This window comes from Lissotriton vulgaris, chromosome 10 (assembly GCF_964263255.1).
Source record: "Lissotriton vulgaris chromosome 10, aLisVul1.2, whole genome shotgun sequence".
NCBI lineage: Eukaryota > Metazoa > Chordata > Amphibia > Caudata > Salamandridae > Lissotriton > Lissotriton vulgaris.
This window is the reverse complement of record NC_141698.1, coordinates 887,656,029-887,679,853: the sequence shown is the minus strand read 5'-3', so window position 1 is coordinate 887,679,853 and position 23,825 is coordinate 887,656,029. Positions and strand designations below refer to the sequence as shown.

The 23,825-nt window shown below is 45.8% G+C and overlaps 1 protein-coding gene across 3 annotated transcripts in view; it reads right to left on the bottom strand.

Annotated features, from left to right (window-relative positions):
* AKAP9 (A-kinase anchoring protein 9) overlaps nt 1–23,825 on the bottom strand; it is a 1,796,561-nt gene that overhangs the window by 1,285,453 nt on the left and 487,283 nt on the right. For all 3 annotated transcript variants that reach the window (XM_086941844.1, XM_086941845.1, XM_086941846.1), the window contains one exon: nt 17,274–17,444. In XM_086941844.1, coding sequence (XP_086797970.1) covers nt 17,274–17,444 — 171 coding nt within the window. The remainder of the gene's footprint in view (nt 1–17,273; nt 17,445–23,825) is intronic.

Here is a 23,825-nt window from a genome sequence, read left to right as displayed (position 1 = left end):
ATGAAATTCCATATAACCCAGGGTTTCAACAGAAACCATTGCGTTGTATTGTAATTGCATTTATATAGCACTTACTACTCCAGAACCCATCATTGATTTTGGGCAATGAACTTCCCCAGGATGCACCAAAATGCGCCAAATTTGCAATGTCAGATTGGCACCAGCTTGTGATTGCTTTGAGGTTCAGGGGTTAAAATGTAGCCTTAGTATATACCATGCAGAGTACATCTAGAAAAAGCATGCAGCACCATTATTTCTCTTTCCTCTTTGTGGAAGCTTGTGAGTATTAAACATGCAAAAGGTGATGGGAAAAATGTATGAAATAAAACGACTAGCAATCATTCAGGGAAGTATTCAATACCATCATTCTTTTGCACATACACCTCAGACACGACCCAGCCAGAGGCAAACCAGTTAAGCTCCTTCTCCAATGGGAACGAATAGTTTCTTACCTGTCGGTGTAGTTCTGCAGCTTGAAGATCTTTCTGGATTCACTATGCTGTGCATATTCCGCATTCTGGTGGTTGGGTCCGGAATCGTAGTCTTTTTTCTCTTTTTTTTGTAGCCCATGTGGGCGTCGACGTCCCACCTTCTGGTGTACCTTCGGTGACGTCGGCATGCTTCCGGCGGAAGCTACCACCCTTGGGCGCCATCTTCGGATTCTTTTTTCTGTCTCTTTTTTTTCTTTTCTGCTTGTAGTGAATCCATGGCTATGTATGTTAATCCTCTTTTTTTTTTTCAACGTGATTCTTTTCTCGTATCTTGCATGCCTTAACTTTCTTTCCTTTTCTATGCATTTCCACCTTCTTTTCCAGCCTCATCTTTCTGGCGGAGGCGGGTGGGTTCGCTAGTGAATCCAGAAAGATCTTCAAGCTGCAAAACTACACCGACAGGTAAGAAACTATTCGTTTTGCAGCGTGAATCTTTCTGGATTCACTATGCTGTGCATAGATTTTGTAGCGGTTTTTGTTACTTTTGTGGCGGCTGGGTGGAAGATGAGCGTTGGTTGTTGAAAATATGTTGAAGCACCTTTTGTCCTACTTGTGCTTCCTTGTTCATTTGAACATCCACGCAATAGTGCTTAGTGAACGTGTGCACTGAAGCCCATGTTGCCCCCAGGCATATGTCCTGAATTGGTGTGTTGGCCAGAAAGGCAATTGTTGCTCCTTTCTTCCTGATTGAGTGGGCCTGTGCCCCTCCAGTTAGCTCCTGGCCCGCTTGCTTGTGGCCGAATTTAATAGTCTGTGCGATCCATCGAGCTATGGTGTTTTTTGTCACTGGTTTACCCATGTAACTGTTTGCAAAGGATACAAAGAACTGTTTTGTCTTCCTGTGTCCTTTCGTCCTTTCCATGTAGTGCATCACTGCCCTTCTTGCGTCTAGAGTGTGGAGTGCTCTCTCAGCGCTTGTAGTGGGGTTTTGGAAGAAGCTAGGGATCTGAATACTTTGATTCATGTGAAACCTTGACACCACCTTCGGCATGAAGTGTGGGTCCGTTCTCATTATGACCCTGTCACTGTGTATCTGAATGTAGAGTTCCTGTAGTGTTAGAGCCTGCAGTACGCTCACTCTCCGTAGCGATGTGATTGCTACCAGAAAGGCAGTTTTCATAGTCAGCATTTGCAGTGATGCTTTGTGGAGCGGTTCGAAAGGTGCTTTCATGAGTTCTGTCAGTACTACATTCAGGTTCCAAGCCGGTGGTGGCATTCTTTTTGGTGGCGCTATTCTTTTAGCCCCTTCCAAGAATCTTTTCACGACCTGAGATGTGAAGAAGCTTCTCCCTGTTTCTCCTCTTGTGTATGCCACAATCGCTGCCAGGTGTACCCTTAGCGAAGATGAGCTTAGTTTAGACTTTATTAGGTGCGTGAGGTACCTCAGCACCGTAGATTCCCTTGTCATTTTTCTGTGTAGTTTTTTCTTGCGACACCAATGAGTGAATCTTTGCCATTTTGCCCCATAGCATTTGCGTGTGCTGGGCCTTCTTGCCTCTCGCAGCACTCTCAGGGTGCTCTCTGGTAGTTTTAGATGTGCGAACTCTAAGTCCTCAGGAGCCAGGCTGAGAGGTTGAGGCTCTCCGGCTCTGGGTGTAGCACTTCTCCGTTTTCCATGGACAGTAGGTCTTTTCTTTTTGAGAACTTGTGGGAAGGCCCCTGCCTGGCCTCCATTATCTGAGAGTACCAGGTCTGTCTGGCCCATTGTGGTGCCACCAGGATCAGAGTCATGTTGCTTGTCCTGCATTTGTTCAGAACCCTGGGGATCAGCGGTATCGGGGGAAAAGGGTAGGCAAATGTCTTTGACCAGCTTATCCATAGGGCATTCCCCTGTGATTGTGCTTCTTGTTGCCTGGATGCAAAGTATTGGCATTTTGCATTCCGGCGTGTTGCAAATAGGTCTATTGTCGGAGTGCCCCACCTCCTGAATAGTTTCTCTGTCTCCTGTATATTGAGTTCCCACTCGTGGGATGCTGAAGTCTGCCTGCTAAGCCAGTCCACTTCTACATTGTCCTTCCCTGGCAGGTGTATGGCTAGCAGGTCTATTTTGAGTGGTATTGCCCATCTCCAGATTTCCTGTGCCAAGTTTGACAGGGGAAATGATTGAGTTCCCCCTTGTTTGTTTATGTAAAACATCGTTGTGGTGTTGTCTGTTTGTATCAGCACCTTCTGGCTGTACAGGTATCTCTGGAAGGCCTTGAGTGCTAGCAACACTGTTTTCAACTCTAGGTAATTGATGTGTCTGACAGCATCTGTAGGGCTCCACAGGCCTCTCACTCTGAGCTTGTTCATGTGTGCACCCCACCCCTTCTGGGATGCGTCTGTGGTAATGGTCACTGTTGGGTCCGGTGGTGTTTGAGGTTTCCCTACTGTTATCCGTTCCTTGGTCCACCACCTTATTTCTTCCTGCACCCTGTGCGTTACAACCACTAGATCCTCCCAACTTCCTGTAGCTTGTGACCATTGCTGTTGTAGCCACTCTTGGAGCGGTCTCATCTGTAGGCGTACATTGGGGACCAGGTGTATGCACAACGCCATCATCCCTAAGATCTTGCTCACTATCCTCACTGTCAGAGCTCAGGTAGTGACGTTTCTCCCTCAGTAGGCTGAGTGTTCTCTTTTCGCTGGGTGACACCCTGCATTGGACGGTGTCGATTTGAGCACCCAAGAAGATCTTCACCTGCTCCGGTTCCATTGAGCATTTTCCCCAGTGTATGGAGAAACCCAGGCCTGTTAGCGTTCTCGTGACTTGCTGTGCGTGATCTTCGCATGTCCTGTACGAGCTTGCCTTTACGAGCCAGTCGTCTAGGTTGGGGTACACGTGTATCCCCTCCCTTCGCAGATGCGCGGCTACTGCCGCGAGGCATTTGGTGAACACCCTTGGTGCGGATTTTAGACCGAAGGCCAGGGTTGTAAACTGGTAGTGATCGTTGTTCACTGCGAACCTTAGCATGTGCTTGTGCTGCCTGTTCATGGGGATGTGCAGGTACGCGTCCTTGAGGTCTATGGTGGACAAGAAGTCCCCGGCCTTTATCTGTGGGATGACTTCTTGCAGGGACGTCATCTTGAATTTTTGGGTCTTTACGTATTTGTTTAGGAACCGTAAGTCCAGGATGGGTCTTAGGCTTTCGTCCACTTTCGGTAACAGGAAGTAGTTTGAGTACACTCCTTTGTTCCGTTCTTTGAATGGGACTGTTTCGATGGCCTCTATGAGGAGTAGTTCTTGAGCTTCCTTTTGGAGCAGTTGTAGCTCTGTTCCCGAGTGCTCTCTTCTCTTTGGCTTTCTGTTTGGTGGATTCTTTAGCAACTCTATGCAGTATCCGAACTGCATGATGTTCAGTATCCACTTGTCTGTGGTGATTTTTCTCCACTCCTGGAGAAAAAATCTTAGCCTGCCTCCTACTGGAGTTATATGATCTTTTGTGTCCTGTCCGTGTATCCCTCTCCTCTATGTTTCTCCGTGCTCATCCCCCGGAGTGTTCGGGTGGGTGAGCACCTTTTCTCGTGAACAGTCACTTAGAGGGGGGTTGTTCACCGCCTCTTCTTCTTTGTCATCAGCCGTTTCCTCTTGAACGAAAGGACTGGCCCCTGTTCTGGTAGTTCCAGTTTTGTCTCTGTTGGCCCTGGTGACCTTGGTTGTCACTCTGTTGTCCTTGGTGGAACGCCTGGTGAGAATCTCCTCGCTGGTTTCCACCTCTGCCGTTTGGCCTTCGCGTAGGAGTGCCCCTTCTCATCCCCCTGAATTGCAGGGCCCCCATGGACCTTGCTGTCTCGTTGTCCTTCTTCAGTTGTGTGAGCTTCTCATCAACTGGGGTTCCGAACAGTGTTTCACTATTGAAGGGTGTGTTCAGGATGTTGTTCTGCACCTCAGTTTTGAAACCTGAGATCCTGAGCCAGGCTTGCCTTCTCTCTGTGATGCCTTTAGCCATCAATCTGCTGGATGTTTCAGCCCCATCCAAGGCTGTCTTCAGGCATGAGTTTGCAATGCTTTTCCCTTCTTCCACAAGGTGTGATGCCCTCTCACGGTATTGTTCCGGGAGGTGTTTGAGCAATTGCCCCATCTCATCCCAATGTTGGTATTGATGTCTGTTTAGGAGGGCGTTTGAGTTCGCCATCCGCCAGTGCTTTGCAGCGTTTCTCTCTATTTTCCTCCCAGTTAGGTCCATCCTCCTGCTTTCATTGTCAGGTGGAGTGCCAGATGTTGTTGGGACGTTGGCCCTTCTTCTGGCCGTCGCAGCGATAATAGAATCTGCTGTGACGGACCCCTTGATATAAGCCGGGTCCTGTGAGGAGAATTTGTATTTCTTTTCTGTCCTCGGCGTTACTGATCTGCATGTAGCCGGGTCCTTGAAGGCTTCCTTCCCCTGGTCTGTGATGCTTTTCTGCATGGGAAGGAATTGGCTTCTTGTCTGTGTGGGGAGCAATGTTTCTAGCAGGAAATCTGCTTTTGGATTTTCCTCCTCTAGCTTCACCCCATAAGCTGCTGCTGCCTTCCTGACGACCTCGTTGTATGCCCCGATGTCATCCGGTGGCGAAGGCCTCGACGGATATGTCTCCACCGCCTCCTCTGGGTTTTCGGCCTTGATGTCCTGCCATTCCTGGTCTTGGGCCGTCGAGGAACCCGAGCCGTAGCTTGACTGCTGGTCCCCATAATCCTCTTCATTATAATAGAGGTCCTCTTACTCTTCGTGCTCCGAGAACTCCGGAGTTTTCGGCGGTTCTTCGACGTCGAACTCCTCCTGTTGTACCACCTCCGCGACGGACGTTGCCGGCCTCGAGGGGATCTTGTAACTTCTAATTTTATCGTCGAAGTCTTTCTTCCTCTGGAGGATGTTCTCCATTTCGGCCTCGAGCCTTCTTTTCTTTCTCAGCATCTCTGCGGCCTGGTCGTCGTCGAGCGTTTGGGCCGCTCTCTTCGGCGGCGGCGGCGACGTCGAAGCTTTCTTCAGCTCCTTTTCCTTCGAAGTCGAAGACCCTTTTTCGGGGGCTTGCTTCGACGACCTTTGCTTTTCGCCGGTCTTCTGCCTCCGGGAGTCCTTGTCGAAGGATCCGCTGGGCTCTTTTTCAGAGGATGCAGCTTCGGCCGTCGAACTTTTCGGCACCGGTACTCCTTTCGAGGCTTTGGACTCTGCCTTTCGAGGGTCCGCCTCTGGCTTCCGAGGCCCTGAGGGAGTTTTCGGGGTCGTAGACTCTCCTACCTTATCAGGCGTTTTCTTATCTTATCGGTCTCTGCGAAGGTGAAGTCATCTGGACCTTCGGAGATGTTGTCCTCGTCGTCGGTGGAGAGGCCCAGTTCGTAAAGCGTCGGGGCCTGGCCCTTGCCCTGCATCGTGCGATGAGCTATCCTCTGCTTCTCTCGAACTCGGAGTGTCTTCGGCTTAAAGACGGAGCAGGCGTTGCAGTCTCTGCTCTCGTGGTCGACAGGCAGGCAGAGGTTGCAGACCGGGTGTTGGTCCTTCTGCGCGAACTTGTGGTGGCAGTTTTTGCAGAATTTAAATGGAGTCTTGTACATCCCTGCGCTCAGGGGGCCCCCTGTATGCGCATTCCTCCAAGGACGTCGAAGATCTCGAATTTCCTCTCTTTCTTCGTCGTCTCCTCTCTGATGGTCTTCTCCTACTCAACTTTTCCGGTCTTTACCGTCGAATAGTAGTTGTATTTTCTCCTTTTTTCCTCCAAAACTTCTGGAGCTTCACGCGACGATCCAGACCCAACAGCGGAAAAAAGAATCTGAAGATGGCGCCCAAGGGTGGTAGCTTCCGCCGGAAGCATGCCGACGTCACCGAAGGTACACCAGAAGGTGGGACGTCGACGCCCACCTGGGCTACCAAAAAAAAAAAAAAAGACTACGATTCCGGACCCAACCACCAGATTGCGGAATATGCACAGCATAGTGAATCCAGAAAGATTCACGCTGCAAAACAGTCCAGCTCATACTGCCAAACCAGATCCTCTCCGAACACAAAAATCCCAAGTCCTGTTTCACTAGATTAGAACTCGTGGGTTGGGTGCATCTTGGTTCCAGTGGCAAAGTGAGCAAGGGACCCACGTCTAGGAATACCCTTGGCCACTTAGAGCATTACATCAAACATGCACTAGGTGATGTGTGGCTTGCAATAAGACAAACCACTTGCAATTGTTCGGTGTAGCATTCCAAACCATTGTTCTTCTGCCCACCATAATACCTCAAATTAGATCTACCCATATGCAAATCAGCCTTGGCCATTCTCCAATAGGAAAGGCCCAGCCTGAGTTGCCAGCCAGGTCTTCTCCAAACTGGAACACAAGCAACCTAAGATCGGTTTCGCCCTGATTGGGGCTTGTCAGTTGGGTGCAGGTTGGTTGCAGTAGCACAGTGACCAAGGGACCCACGAATGGGCATCCTTGGCTACTGAGGGTGTTACATCAAACACACAAAAGGTTGAAGGGAGGAATGCTTGCCATACATATAACCACTGGCTCAGGATAGCATTCTAACACTTTGTTCTTTTCCTTCATCATGCCATCTCAGATTAGAGCTAGCCATATGCAAATCATTTCCTTAGTTCTTATCCAATAGGAATCGCTACAACCACATCTCATCCACACTATGGTCCCGAAATTGGTTCCTAATTAAGGAAAGAGATGACTTCAAATTCCTATGTTTCACCCACAAAGCCCAAGATCTCTCAACTGCAACTCACTATGAATTAGACTGCACCAATACAAGAAGCATGGAGACACGATTCTTCACATGCTCAGATGATCCCAGCGAAACTGCCTCCCAAAGCCTCCAATACTTGAATCTGACTTCATATGATTCAGAAAACTGCAAAAAACGTAGCAATTCAAACAATTATATGATTAACCTTTTCTGCCGCCTCCACTTGCTCTGACCCATATTGGCAGAATGCCTAAAACCAGCCATGCCACCTTATAAGGTCACCTTCTAACTTTTCCCTTCTAAGACTTTCCCATCCGCCTATCAATGTTATCTTAAATACGTAGACCCACCTCTAATCTTGTGCATGGACCAAAACGGTGCTGAGGCAACCTTTATCGAATGCAGCACTTTACATAAACCGTAAATAACTAAAATACCATGACTGGTTATATAATGTAAATAAACGCTGCAATACATGGTAGATTCAACAAAAGATTTACTATACCTAGCCTACAATAATTGATCTTGCTCACATCATGAGACAACCATCAGAGCATACACTATGGTTGTTTTTATAATGTGCATTTTCATACGTTGCTCCTTCTGCTAGTAAGGGAGTCCTCAGAGCATGCAATGTGGCTTATTGCAAATTCCCCATTCTTATAGGTTTCTGCTCTACCAATCTTGGTTGGATTATACAGCATATTCTAAGGCTTGTGCAAACTGCACCTCGAAAGGTAGAACACATCACTTGAGGTAACTCCTTAGGCATCACTATTTATGGGCATAACTGCAGGTCACAAACATTGCCACGGGTGGCAGGTATCTACATTCAAAACTGAATTTGGTATCTACTTGGTATTTGGTATCTGGTTGGTATTTGATAGGTCCCTAGAGGTTACAAAGCTACTCCATCCTACATCTATGCATAGGTGCAGCTACACCACTGGAGCAACATGAATTGAATAATCTATTGCCATATACATGAAACCAAAACACTTCCCACGTAAGCCACAATGAACAGTCCAACTTCCTATCCATCCATACTTCAACATACCATGAATGCTTAAGCATGCTATCCAGCTATATTTTTCATTCCACAGACTATAGCACAAACAAGAAACACAATAAGAGCACAACACTGGTCTGATTCATAATATCATACCCAAACCCAAGTTGACCATGTGACACAGATATATACACTTCATCTATAGCACTTCCACAGAGCAGCATGCTAACTGTCAGCATGAGCTTCAACAGCTGGTCAGGTGAATGAAGCGCTATATTTTCTCAATTACAATACAATGCCATTCACAACACCCATAACTTGAAGACACTTTGCATTTAAATACTTTTTAGGCAGTCAAGCAACTATCTGAATTATCTTAACCATCAAACTGTAAGATGAGCAACACCTCTTGAACCATCAATTAACGTCCATATTCAATTAGGTCAGACATTACATTTAAAGAAGGGGTCATTGCCATAAATTCATAGTGAAATATTCCTTTCCTATAAGTGGGACTCAAAAATAATCCTTTGGATTCAAGGCTTCTAAATTTCTTTGCTCCTATAGAGAACATCAAGAGTGAAAAGTAATGTTATTTTCCTATTTGTCTATATTATTGATGATACCTAGGAAAAAGGCTGAATTTGAACCGCATTTGTTCACTCAAAACAATGGGATGTGGATATAAATTCATGCTAGAGAAGATGCAGGAGAAATCACAATAGCAAATTACTTTTAGACCAAGAAGATTTGCAAAAAGAAATGGAATAGAACAGTAGCAGCTGCTTTCTTCAGTAAGTGTGAATCTGGTGTAGTAACAGTCCCACAAAATTTTCTCTATGTTACAAATCTGTAAGATAAAAATGCCATGCCGAAACCCGAAATTGAGACTTAGTTTGAAAACTTGTGAGTTTAGGGGGCTCATTTGCATATCTCCTGCGTTTTGGTTTGAGCTGGATTTACTACCCATTGATTTCAAATACAAACACATGTAAAGCAGTACTCCTAATGGACTGTGCACAAGACAAAGATAACGGAATGGGAGCCGACAGTAGAAAAGCACCTATGGATTAGAGTGAGTTCCTACGTAAAAGGAATATTTTCATACTTTCAGCTCCACTCAATGCTTAACTTCTGGGAACGCGGTACTACACAAAGAGGTTGTGCATGGAATACATACATAGCTTATGCTCCTCTACTGAAAACTGAATATGAGGTTATCAAAACTTTGCATACAGGGTTTCTTGCGTGTGTAGTTCTAATATTAATCGCAAACAAAACTTTTGAGTGAAATTTTATGGTGGTGAAATAGCAGTACTTGTTAAGACTAGATTATGTAGCTTTTGCTCAGTCGTTCTAAAAAATAAGAAAGGACTATTTGGGGTTCACGAATAAGTGGATATCGATATACCCAATTCCGCATTACAGACCGTTCACGCTGTTGAAATACGGAGCTCAGAGTTCACTAATGACACAACTGAGGTGATGGAAGGGGTAAGCAGTCTTTAAGATAAACACATCAGACCTCGAGCTACACATGCTGAAACAGAGAGGTTCACAGAAAGACCATAATAATATCTAATTCTATGGAGGATAGGACTCCATCCCTTAAGGAAATAGTAGCCTTTTATTCCGGCCAATTTAATAATAACTGAGTGAGCTGAGATAATTAATTATCAGGAATACCACTTAAGTCTCATTTTGTACTAATTTTAATACACAAAACTTGCACATCGATGTCAACAGTGGTAGCCAGAGAATTAAATCTATTCTCCAAAGCCAATACCCAGAGCAATTGGCTTCTATGCTTAAGCCTCTTTGTAACTGCCTGTAAACATTTAGTGCTAGAAGGAAACATTGCCATGTGTCTAAATTTAAGTAACCCAACCCACAAGTTAAAAAACAGTAAATTGAAAGACAGTATTTGCCTTTGCTTGGTGTCCAATGTAGCGATTATCATTCCAGGGATGTGGACAAAAAAACAACTACGGAGAGCGCAAACATGAGCAATCTTAATCCAAGTGGTGTGGTAGCCACAGTCGTTTACAGACAGCACATTTTTCCATTGTAATGATCACCAAATTTGCACAGGCATACAGTTTTTCCGATGCCACTATCTAGTGCACAAACAATAGTGTGTGTAAATTGGGGGTCATTGAATATTTACCATTTGCGCATCAATAAGAAAAGTGTCTTGATTTATTTTGACCCTATTAAAATCTATGTTTCCATCACTCTTTAGAATTAGAAAAAAAACGTCTTTATTTGTGCTTTCCTGTTCACTGATTTTGAAATACTTGAACCATATATGGCCTTGCCTTGAAGGCACAGGGACTCAAGTGAGGAGTATGCCGGAAGCCCCCCGCCTCACCCCCCCCATACACAGGGAATGCTACTGAAGCACCTACGGAGCAAGGCACAGGCCTCGTTGCGCGCACACTGAATGGCAGAGCAGTGCACATGCTCACTTTTGTAAATGCAGAGTGCGCTCTTTGGCCCGGATGCCTTCAGGGGCCAAACAAGCAGGTATGCCCATGCTGCTTGGAGGATTCTAAAGACAAGACAGTCACAGTAATCACTGCCTTCGGCTTTACATGCAGAGGGAAGACGATGGGAGTTAGTGAAAGAACATTGCTTACTTAGGAAAGCGTGCTGGAACTAGGAAAAGAAATGATTCGAGGGTTATTTTTATTTTATGCTAAACAAAAATGCACTGGTAACTTTAAACAACTTCCTGGTGTCGTTTATGTACGATTCTTACTCACTGAAAACAGAAGCAGAAAAAGCTATCATTCTGAGACTCGTGGATACCGGCCAGAATCTGGAAAAAGTTTTTGCTCCCTGAGTGAGAAATGGAGAGAGGTGGAACCCAAGTAACTGTTCTACACAGTGCATGGACAGCAGAGTTAATGGTCTGTCTTGACATCCAAGAGCCCATCTTGGCTCTAAGAGCCCAGGCACGAGCTGAGCCAAGGGAACATTTGGCTTGGAAATTGTGCAACAAATATGTAAAAATAACTCCTGCTGCCGTTGTACGGGGACCACAAGTCTTACTTCCATTGGACTGGGAAGCACCAACAGCTGAAACAAGAGGGAGAAGCCCTCCTTAGCGCTACAAAGCACCAACACTACTCCCCCAATGAGGGTTCTGCTCATGGGCGTAGGAGACACTAAATTTCTGGGGGGGACAGGGACAACCTTGTGGACTTCCCAGTGACCCTATACAAATTGCCCATTGTGCGAAACCGTACGCGCGTTAAACGTATACAATCGCATAGTTATGAAGAGAAATATTGAGAAAGGCAGGCAAGTAGTCACAGTCTGCAAGTATGCTTTATTTTTATTCACATTCACAATAAAAACCAAATGGGAAAAAATATGTATATGATTCTTGCATCTTCATGCAGCAAGAAAACAAAGGCGGGACAAAAAAAGGAATAATAAACTAAACGCTCTTAGCGATATTGCTACATCTCAAAATGCAATCGGACAAATTAGAAATTGTTTTTCTTGCTGCAGGAATCTGTTTTAAAATTATGAACTTTATTTTGAAAAGCCAAATAATTTCTTGCGCCGTTCATTGCAGAGGACAAATTCTTTCGCTATTCTATGCAGGTCAACTGAGTCCATCATCTCTTTATGTATGTTGCATTATTTTAAAAAAAAAACGCTTTTCTTCTGGGGAAACATTTATTGAGTGCAACTTGCTTCAAACAAATAATAGAAAGCCGCCTACTGGATAACTTGTGTTATTCTCCAATAAAGCGGCCTTGGGGTTCCGGTGATATTTACACCCCTCCACCTGGCCTCGATGCAACTGTAATGTTGTAACCTATGAGATTGGAGGGAGGGGGGGAGAGGTTATGCTTGTGCATGTCAGTGTGTGGATAGAGTCTATTAATCTCTTAAATCAATAGACCAAAATATATGTAAATGGCACCAGAAACTATTAATCGAATTTTATTGCACAACATCCAGCGCCTGGTGTTCAGTATAGCGACTTTAGAAGGATGAAATGCTGAGTCAGCAGTGATTTGCACATATATAACTTAGATGGCAGCAGTAAGTCTTTTGTCGTTTATTTTAAGCCCATAATACATAGGTGCGCGCCCAGTTAAACAGCACTGAGATTGTGACATTATGAGACCATCTAAGCCGACACAGCTCCTCCTTTCAGCAGCGCACTGGTTGCATTGCATCATTGTGTTATGTTGTGTAATGTCATTGCTGGACAGCTCACTGGAGCCCCCCACACACCCGCAAAGACCCCATTTCCACCTCTCCCCCCACCCGCCTGCGCCCGTAATGCCGGCCGTGACTGCATATTTTTCTAAACTGCATCCCAATGTCTGATTTAACAAGGCTAAAGATATCCTGAACTCTGAAGGTATTGTCTGCACTGAATATTTTGAAAGCAGGAATACTTAAACGGGCTCGGAGTGATTATTGTGAAAATAATGGTGCTGCTGAACCGGAGGAGAGAGTTGAAGCGGCCGCTGCGCGCCTACAATATTTCACCAACCCAGGCATGTGACCACAAAGCCTGCACCAGCCTCAGTGCCCCAATGAGAGGTGGCACGCGGACGGTACTGCAATGTCTGGAATTACCTTCCTTTATTATGGTTGTCATTATTTCTAGTGATAACTGGTAATTCCCCAATCCCCACCCTTCCCTGCTACCCCTCATCCCACCCACCCCCATCCCTTCCTAAACATGTGTTGGAGAGGTGCTTGTAATGTGTGGAATAAATTATTGGCCAGGGATGATTACATTTTACGATTATCACAACTTTGTGTTAACTAATTAAAGGGCTGTCATGGCTGCCCTGAAATTTGGCAGATGGCACAGGTTTTCGTGAGGCCTATTTGGATCTGGCTCTGAATCTGATGCAAACAGAGCACTTGCCCCTTTTCTGCTGTTAGCAAAATTATTGAAAGGATATTTACAATCATTGACCCTTCGTGAAATCCAAGGTCACAGCTTTGGACCCGTAGGCTGGGCACAGATGTGTGCAGACGGATAGGCACTCTTGAGCTACAGAAGGGCCCGAGAGAAGCGAGGCAGAGCTGAATAGAGAGATGTAGAGGACCAAGAGAAGGATCTTTGTAGACAAAAGCAGAGTTTGGAGACAGAATTCAAGAGGATTGAAAGGAGTTTGGGGTAGCCGCGTTCAGAGAGAGAAATCACAAGGAGGTGTAAAGAGAACACAACTGGGCCCCGAGGAGGTGAAAGAAAGGACCAGCCTGCTGGTGAGGGATCAGGATTGTGGTACTTCGAAGAGAGGGCCATAAATCAATCCTGCGCTTTCCCTGCCAAATCTCTGTTTCGCCTGCTCTATATGTAAAGGCAGGCCTCGTGAATGCGCACTGAAAAGCATTTCTGTGCATCCTACCAAATGATTGCACTCTAGTTATTACATGAAGAGAATTGTGTTTTGACTCTATCCAGCATGAAGCAGCCCGTGGGGGAAAGGAGCAGCTCTTTTTGCATGGTAATGTCATCTGCACATTTTGTTATTCCCTTCAGCCATTAGCAGGGCAAGTAAGGCTCGCTTGCTGAGCTTGCTCGCCATAGTGCACTCACCCCCACCACTTTCAAATGTCACCAGGCGCCCCTTGCCCTTGCCCCTACGTCAGTCCCTTCAATGGGATAGGTAGTCACAGGCGGGAGGAGGGACCTCACACTTGGTGGGAGCGTGCGTGCTGCTGCCTGCAGCCCTCCGTCTTCAAGCCGGCACCAGACAGGGGGAGGGGGGAGAGGAGTCCGAGGACGAGGTCAACCATAGCACTGGCTCTAGGCAGCTGAGGTGAGAACTAACTACTTCCCAGAGCCTCAGGGGTGTAAAAGGGCAGAGGCAGGAGGGCGAGTGGCCTCTGACGTCACCTTATGCTGTGACTATCGGATCGTTGGCGCCAGGTCAAGTACAGGGCCATTAGGTCTCGCAGCACCTCTCGCACTTTTTTTCGCGCGCTAATGGCCTGCCAATCTCCCTCTCAGGAGGTAGATGGGAAATGTGTTTGACCCCTCATCCCCCCGACCCTTGTCCCCTGTGTCCCCCCCACTCCAAAATCTGGGGGGGATATGTCCCCCGCATCCCCCACAGTTCCTACGCCCATGGTTCTGCTGCAGCTATAGGGGGACCACAAGTTCCTACTTCCATTGGGCAGTGAAGCGTCAACAGCTGACAAAAGGGGGAGGAGCCCCCATAGTGCTACAGAGCACCAACGCTACTCCCACGACGCAGGGCCTGCTGCCACTGTAAGGGGACCGACCACAAGCCCCTACTTCCATAGCACTGGGAAGTGCCAACAGCTGACACAAGAGGGAGGAGCCCCCCTTAGCGCTACAAAGTGCCAACACTAGTCCTGCTGCCACTGCAAAGGGACCACAAGCCCCCACTTCCATTGCGCTAGGAAGTGCCAACAGCTGACACAAGGGGTGACTTACTGGGTTGCCTCCTCGCCTAAGAACTGGAAGATACTTGGGAGATTGGGACATTTGTTGTCATTGACTGATCTATCCCAATCACAGTGACTGGCTGTGTGAACTTCTTCCTTAGGGCTTGCAGTGCAAACGAGGGTCTGTGCCTTGCTGATTGAGAGCAGCAATGCACAGTCTGGACTCATTCTGTACAGATATAGGCTCAACTGGAGCAAGGTGATGTAAGGGGGGCGTTTTTCTTTCTTCTCTTTGTTATATCTTCTCTTTCTATTTATTTATTTGTTTATTTTGGGGGAGCTTCCCAGTGGGTGGCCACAGTTAATTTATTAATCTAGCATAGGTGATTCAAGGGATGGTGAAAAGGAAAACAACTGGGTCCAACTCAAGCTTACCCCAGGTTGCCCCCACCCGCTAAATAACTACCATCAAGGGATTCATTACATGGGAAGTGGGGTGGTCTCTAAAGAGACTGAGCTGGCGGAAAGAAGGCTATCCTTATCTAGGGGCAGTCCTGCCCTTTCTTTGCCGAGTGCCACCCATCTTTTAGAGGAGCTTGCTGGTGTCCCGTTATTCATCTATACCTGGAGGTGTGAGTGGGAAGAGGCACAAGTAGTTTTTTCTTCACCACTGAGTAGGGCTAACACATTAGAAGACCCTAAGAGGGACATTACCCAGTCTAGTCTTATTTTCAGCCAGAAGGTGCAAGCGCAGGAGACTGATGGTGCCCCTAAGAAGAAAAACACCTCCATTTGTGTAGGCGTGCAGACAGAGCCCAGAGAAATCCTACCTGCTATTGACTTAGGCACCCACGTGTGAAATTGGAAGGGCTACTCTCAAGGGCATTCGTGGATCCAACCACTCGCATGAGCAAGGTGGAAGATGTCACAAGCCATTTGGGTGACGCTGTGGTGGCAATCCGTTCGTCTTTGGCCAATCTTAGTAATGCCGGAGGATCCTCAGTAGAGCAGGTGATTGTGCCTACTGTCCCCTGTTTGGCTCAACCTAGTCACCCCGCCTATTTGGGAACTGGGGGGTCAGGGACTCAATTGTGTTGCTTCTACTGTTAATAACTTACTTTCCTCTGTCCCTCTGCTTAACTTCCACCCACCCCAACCATGCTCCCAACCCTGTGTCACGCATTCACAAACATTATCAATCACTAACTTATCCACAAACAGAGAAGGGTGGCTTGGAACCCACTATCTCCCCTGTGGGGTCTAACCCTAGCAAAGTTATTGTTCAACCCCACACAGCCGCCATGTTTTAGTTATGCCTAATGTTGTTCTTCTTAAAAAAGAGGTCACGAAGAGTTACCTGCAACTCAAAAATAAAGTCCTGTATTGCCTCTCCAACAAGATCGGTTAATTTTGTGCCAAGGAAATGATTATGGTTCGGAGATTGGATTGGATAGGAAATTAACTTAATAACCTCTGTTCTATGTATGCATAGGGATCAACTTTTCCAACACTTATGGGCCGGAGATATTTTGGGTTGATTAATGCAAGGGGTTGGTCCAAACGGGAATATCTTTGTTCCCCTTGGGTTATTTGTAAAACGACAAGTCTTGTCACTTAGAGGAGGCACAGAAGGAGAGGGATTTCTGCTGGACAGGGGACTGCAGTTCCTTGTCTATCTTGGTCTGTACAGGCCCACAGCTTACCTCTGAGCAACCACTTTTAGGCTTTATCAGAGCTGGATACCCAGGATTGACTGGGGCATAAGGTAGACAATAACTCGACCCTTGCCCCACAATGTTCTGTGGGCACCCTTAAGGTCTTGAGCTAGAATATTGCTTGGATTAGAGGAAGACTAGTGGATGAGGAGTGCACTGACCTCCTGAGTGTCTCTGATATTATATGTTTACAAGAGACTTGGCGCACTGGGGGTTCCCTTATTTCAGATGGTTACTCATCTTTGCGTCACCCGCCATCCTCTCCCCTCATGGCAGAGCCAAGGGAGGACGAGTTACCTTTACTGAATTGAGCTTAAAGTGCAAAATGAAGAGGGATGCTACATTTTCACCTTTTATTTTGGAGATGCTTCTTATTTTTTTCAAACCTGCTAAGGGTTTTAGCTATTAATATTTACAATTCTAATTAAGCTCGGGGCACGCTGTTGCAAGCAAACTGGGGCAGTTTCTCAATAACTTTCTCGACAGCACTCCCATGTTTACTAAGTTTTTACTGATGGGAGATTTTAACCTACACCCTTGTGTAGATTGCGTTTTGTATGGGGCTCGTCTTCAAGATTTTGACGTAGGGTCCATGGATCAGGCGCATTTCAAACACACCACAAGGGAATGTGTTTAATACTTTATTTATGGAACACACCCTTGTGAATCTTCTTAACAAGGGGGACATTAATAGGGCAGCGCAAACTCCAACCTTTCAAAGGGCAGGCTCTCGTCAGGTGGTCTCCAACCTTTTCTGTAGTGAGAGCTACTTCTGATGAGTGAAAATCATGGTGAGCTACTGAAGGCTAAGCAACTCGCACATACCAGACGCCCCCAGCCCCGACTTAATTGACTTTAAAGCCTGAAAAAGTCACAATGATTAACAATGTCGGGTTCTATTGAAGACATTATCTTGTACTGTGGGCTATTAATTGTTACAAACGTACGTCATGAAATCAGACTAAAAGCCTGCGAAACAAAGAATAACTTTCCAAATAAGTGAAGGGACGCGTTCTTACCTGCTGCAGCCCCTCGCTGCCGAACGCCGCTCGGATTTCCTCCAGCTCCCGGCTTAGCTCCTCAATCTCCTGCTGCTTCCCCGTCAGTTCGTCCTCCATCAGCTCCAGCCGGGTCTGCGCATTCTGCATGTCGTGCTCGGAGTAACTCTCCCCGACTCCGAATGCTTCTTCCTAAACCAAAGCAGGCTCGTTAGTGTCAAGCTGCAGCGCCGACTCCTCCATCAGCCGCCACTTCGCAGCACTGAAACATCACGCCCCATCAAGGACATTACTGCCATGGCAACCGGCTTTGTTGCTAGTATAATTTGCACCTCAAGAGCGGACACACTTGTGCCAAATCTGTATTGTGGTTCAGATTCAGAGACAAGAGTGCTTTCGGAAGTTTAACAAAGACATCATTTTCGTTCGTATTCAGAAACGAAATAGCATAAATCAAATTCTGTTGCGAGGACCACGACCCAAGCCTTAATAAAGCATGCTACTGTGCGGCACGTGGCTCCATGACATCAAATACAATAAAACTGAACATTAAAAGACAAACAAGTTAGTTGACCTGCTGCAATCCTAGAAGAGCCTTACACATGGCAACATAGACTTGTAGGAACATGGAACATTAGTGAACACGATATATTATAAGGAGTTCTGAGGTTAAATTCACATTTTTAACCAATGACAATGCATGCTCGTTTGGAGGGGGAATATCCCCTGCTTAGTACAGGGCTGGGTTCTCCTGCCCCGAAGGCCCGACCTCATATGAGGCTGCTAACCTTCGGGCCCTGGCGTCGAGCTAACCTACAGTGAGTGCAGATGCCCAGGCCTGTCCTTACAATGTGAGCACCTGAACATGTTGTGTGACCTGTAGGGGTGCATCAAACATGCCCTCAGACCAGACAGAAGACTACAGTCCCTGACAAGGGTGCATCCCATAAAGCAGTGGTGGCAGCGTACAGGTGAGCAGACGTGTGTCACTATGTTAGGGGGAGTGTGGCCTACTAAGCCCTCCTGTATATACATTGTGCTGTTACGCGAGGACCAGAACCCTGCGCTGACATCCCTTGAGCATGTTGAGGGCTTGTACCTTTACAATGAGTGGATGGTAGTCGGGGAGTGTGTGAATGAGTATGTGTGCGCCGTGCATGTGAGCGAGAAAGTCTTGGAGACTGAAGCCAGCAGGATCCATTTTGGATGCCACAGATTGTAGCATGTTACAAGATGAAGGGTGACGATAGCTTCTATTACACAAAAAGTACTCCCCTAATAGTTAGTCCGGGGGCCCGGAAAACTATAAAGCTTGAGTTGATACTGGTGGAATATCCCTACATGCAGCTAGGATAGTGCATCACCTACGGGTGAGAAAGGAGGCAACTCCTTTTGTTTTATATTCCCTCAGACACCCTAGTGGTGTCATGCTTCATCATCAGGACACCCTAACGCCTAAAAGTGAGGGTGGGCTCAACCATATCTCAGGGAGCTCTTAGAATATTTTTGGGGCAGAGGGGGTTAAAGATTTAAAACTCCTCTGTCAGATCCAGGTTTCCCTTTATTCTTGGATCTGGCAGGGATATTAAAAAGTTAAAGGAATAGGGTCGTGTGGGATATTATGGTCCTAAGACCCTACTACCGACATGTTTCAGTCCACTGGTGCCCGTAAAGGGTGCTGGACTTTCCTCAGGGCAAAAACTGTGACCACCTGGTAGAACAGAGGTACGGGAATTTCCCTACACTCTATTATTAAAGGGTAGATAGCTGCTCCTTATCTATATTCATGCGATGTGTCGTCACTCCATCCCAACTTGGGAGAGGTTCCCCCTCACACTGGACCTCAGTTATAGGGGTAGCCCTGTCCCGGTAGTCAAACCGCCATCAAGGGTCCTGCCCCGCTGTCTCATCTATTCGAGTTGGGTCCCAGCTGCTTGACAATAGCTTCGCCAGACAGTGGAAATGTGCAGCTTGCATTTCTGGTAGACCTGCAAGGTCATCACCAAACAGTTTTTCCTTCACCCCTCCTGGTTTCTGAATTTGTTATTGTTGACAAGACTGTGTGCAGGTTACCATTTATCGTTCTGTATATTCAAGGCTAAATACCATAAAATATCTTGAAACAATGTACAGCATACATAAAGTCTTGTAAACAAGAGAATGTTGAAATGTACAAAACAATCAAATACAGAACAAAATTGGAATGCTACAAATAAGTAACTTAAAAGGCCAAGCTCACACATTTCCACTCAAACCCACGCACAATATAAAAATGTACTCAAGCAGCACACTATTAAAGGCGAGGTGTCAGTGCGTAATATTCTTAAGGCCGGCATGAAGTTTCTAAAACTCAAAGAGCAACATAGTAGGAGTATCCATCTCTGTCGGGAAGGGTGAACAGAAGCATAGCAAGTGGGCAATGGTTCATGTGGCCACCTTGTGGCCTATTACACAAGCTTTACTGGGCAAGGATGTCACATCCCACTTGCATGTAAAACTCCTAATTCCTACCTTGATAAAAAGGGTTTAAGCCTGGGAGGGATCGATCTCATCTAAATACTACTTACATGCCGGTAATGATTTTACTTTCTGAAACTGAGCTGACAGACTGCCCTTGAGGCCATCAGCTGATTAAGAACCACAATAAAATTCCAAAATTGCTTTTTAAGTTTAATATTACAGGCTACAGGTAAAGAGGATGAGTCCAACCACATGAATTCAAAGCCAAGGTTTGTAGTCCAAACCTTCAGGTGGTGCGGCAAGGATCCAGATGTATCTCTATATATAGCAAACTGTAGATGGCCCATAAGCTTACTCAAAATAACAAATGCGAAAGAACAGCCACCTATTCGATTATTTTTAGGCGAAATTCAAAGTATAATATCTGCAAAGGAGTGCTTGAAGTTAAATTGACCAAAGATTTAACAAATGAATTCTCTCTTATTATGGTTTCAACTGCCTTCGCACCCTCCGCAAGACCTTCAAATGGATTCCCCACGAATGCAGGAGGACTGTCACCCACCCACTCATCACCAGCAGGCTGGACTACCGCAACGCCTTCAACGCCGGAATCAACAGAACTCTCCTACACAAGCTCCAAACCATCCAGAAAACCGCAGCCAGACTTGTCCTCGGGACACCAAGACACAAACACAAGACCCAACACCTACGAGACCTAAACTGGCTCCCCGTCAAGAAGAGAGTCACCTTCAAACTGCTCACCCATGCCTACAAATCCCTCCACAACATTGGTCCCAAATACCTAAACGAGAGTCTCCTTCCACGTACCTAAGAGGAACCTCCGACGACCTCACCCTGGCAGAGACCCCCTGCATCCGCAGAAGCCGAGCAGGCGGAAGAGCCTTCTCCTACATCCCAGCCAAGACCTGGAACCAGCTCCCAGTGAACACCAGACACTCCCCGACCCTGCATCTGTTCAGGAAGAACCTCAAGACCAGGCTCTTCGACTGAAACCGGAGCTGCAACCCCCCCCTCCCTCCCTCCCCCACCCACTGCGCCTTGAGACCCTCACGGGGGAGTAGCGCGCTTTAAAAAAACCCTGATTTATTGATCAAAGGCACGTATATTCTCATACTCCCAAACGTCCGCACCATTATGTGGCGGCTGTTTCAACCATCGCTTTGTACATCTATAATGCAGGTGAAACTGGTTTAGTAAAAGAGGCTTTGTAGGCCTGTAAGATCGCTGTCTCTTTCATTACCATGATAGATCTACTTTTTGCAACTTAAGACTGCAGATTTAATACCAAGTACTTAGTTTTAGATCTATTAATTCCAAGGCCATTTGAAATGCAAAAGTTGTGGAACTATCAAGCAAATTTCTTGCAGCCTATTGGTGTGCACAAGTTTAAAATGGACAGGGCTGTGACTGATTCGCCGTTCAGTTAACCCAGAACGAATAGTGACTGGGGGTGAGTGTCTGAATAGTTTCAGCACTCCGTCCATCATCTCCTTGTGGTTGCTTTGTTCACTCTAAGTTAGCAGGGTATGCATCGGAGCCAGTCCCTTGCTCACTTTGCCACTAGATTCAAGCTAGCCTGGGTAATTAGGACTGTTACCCTAAAAACGGTCCCTGGATGCTTGTTTCCGGTCCAGGGAAGACCTGACTTGCAAGTTCGGGCTGGCCTGTTCTCACAAGGAACAAGGTGAAGACTGAATTGCATTTGGCTGGGTCTGAACTGGGTTGGCAAAGTGAGCTAAAGAACGATGATGCATTCAACCGAGATCGAACAGAGACTGGGGGTGAGTATCTGAAAAGTTTCAGCACTCTGTCTATCATCTCCTTGTGTTTGCCCAGAATTGCTCAGCCCAGGCTCTCTTGCTGAACACTAGTATGCAATTATAACCTGCTTTAGCCTTTCTTATGAAAATGCTGTAGCCAGCATGAATTGCTGTAATCAAATCCGATTTAGCTTTCCTGCACTCACCATTAAACCATAGCATAGACCCAGTTTTACTCTTGACATGAACTCTAGGTCCTCAAGTGAAAAAATTCCGTTCAGGAATTGAAGAAAAGAGTATGTATATCTACTCCTGGAATGTTCCTGCATAGGGGATTTACAAGAAGGCCTTTGGTAGTGCAAAAAAGACTACATTTTCGTAAGGAGTTCCAAATTACTAGAAACCTTTGGCTACTTCACTGCACGACGGTTGTTAGCTATAATGAGCTTAGAGATATGTCCATCAACACTTTACCACTGCTGACCAGTGCTAAAGAGCTTGTGCTCTCTCCCTAAAACCTGGTAAAATGCTCCTGCATCTGATTGGCTACTTTTAAGCATTCACTAAGACCGGGTAGAGGCATTTTGATCAATCAGTACATTTTGTTGAGTCCAGGGATATTCCTGAAAAAGTGTTTGGCACGTAGCTACTGCTCATGTTGGAAAGCGAAAACTCGTCAGTGCCCTCTACTACCAGAGGGAGTTGGCTGCTGAGAGAAATATAATGGCCTCACAAATTCCCGTCATAAGGTCATGTTTATGGTACAATTGGTGAAAAGATTTCAACAGCAGTAAAGTATCCTCAGGTGCATTTTCACATGGTTCAGAATGTTTTAACACCAGCCACAGTAACTGAGGAGATTACTACTTCCCAAGATCAACAGCAGCTCACGATTTGGTGCTGGTACTCCTGGCTGGATATTCTCTCGTCAGAAGAAACCAATAGACTGTTTACAAGTGATGTGGAAAACAGAATATTCTATTCATTCCTTTTGCCCACCCACCATGTATGTTTGCCGAACTCCTACAGGTGTAAAGTAACTTCTTAGGACACAATCCATGCCCTATTGCTTTGTTTATTGCCTTTCTTAGTTCTTCTCCCTATTTTGACAGTTCATTAATTAACTTTTTAGACGTTTCATTGCTAAGGCATCATTGGTAATTTTAAAAGTTGACCTCAATATATGGCTAAGGTGAAACGATTGCCCCGACATTACCAATTTACGGCAATCCTCCGAAGAAGCTGTACTTAGAACTCAATTAAAATATTAAGCAGCCATCTGTCATCCCATTTCGTTTCTTGCACAGTTTGTTGGATGTGCAGCAAGCTGGCTTGCTGAATCCGTCCTGGTGTCTGCGTTCAATGGTCTTCCCAGAACTTTAGACACCAAGGGCTCAGCCATGTGTATGCTACACCTCTAGGCAGCAAACTAGTATCCTTTCTTGCACAGAAGGGAACAGGCAGTTCAACTTCCCCCAATTAGTTCAGCCTTCCACCTTTCACGAGAGACGTGCCTCAGGGCTATGCCCTCAGCCCAACTATTAATCTTTAACTGATCCTTCTAGCCCTTTTGATTAGAAAAAGTGCTTTTCCTTTTTAACTTACACTAATGACAACTGGTATTAAACAATCATACTCATTCAGACATGGTTTATATTGAACAAGCTTTCAAGGATTGCTTGAATGAAATTGTGCTTCGGATGAATAACAACCACCTTAAACTCAGACAAGACCACAATATTAACAATGAGCAGAACTAACACATCAAGTGTGGCTCTTGATGCCACTACAACACCGCCTATTGACCAAGCCCATAATCTTTGTATCATTTTGGACAACAAACTAATTTTTAGCAAGTAGATCAGCAAACTCTGGCCATCTTGTTTTCTGGAATTGAAAATCTCCTCCAAGATCTTCTTTTCACTCAGAAAACTACTGTACAAGCATAGATATCCTTGAGTTAGATTATGGTAATGATGTTCACTTCCTAAATACATGCTGAAACGTCTTTAGACATATTATTGATATATTAGAAAATAGCTGCTTGCTTGGTTCTTGGACTTAAGTATGTGCATATCTTTGGTTATTTAGCTGCTCTTCATTGGTATCATCCTATTTGTAAACATTTTAGGTGAGGACAAATGTAACCAATTTAGTTAAAGAAATTAAGGTGGATCTGTACAGATGGAGAAACTAGAAAGTGTCATGATGGAGTAATCTATGAAAGAACAAATGAATATAGGCCCCTGCCTTCTCCATGTGTTTCAAGGTCTACCACTTAAGACTAAGAGAGGAGTGCTGAAGGGCTTACAGAGAGATACTTTGAAGTTCT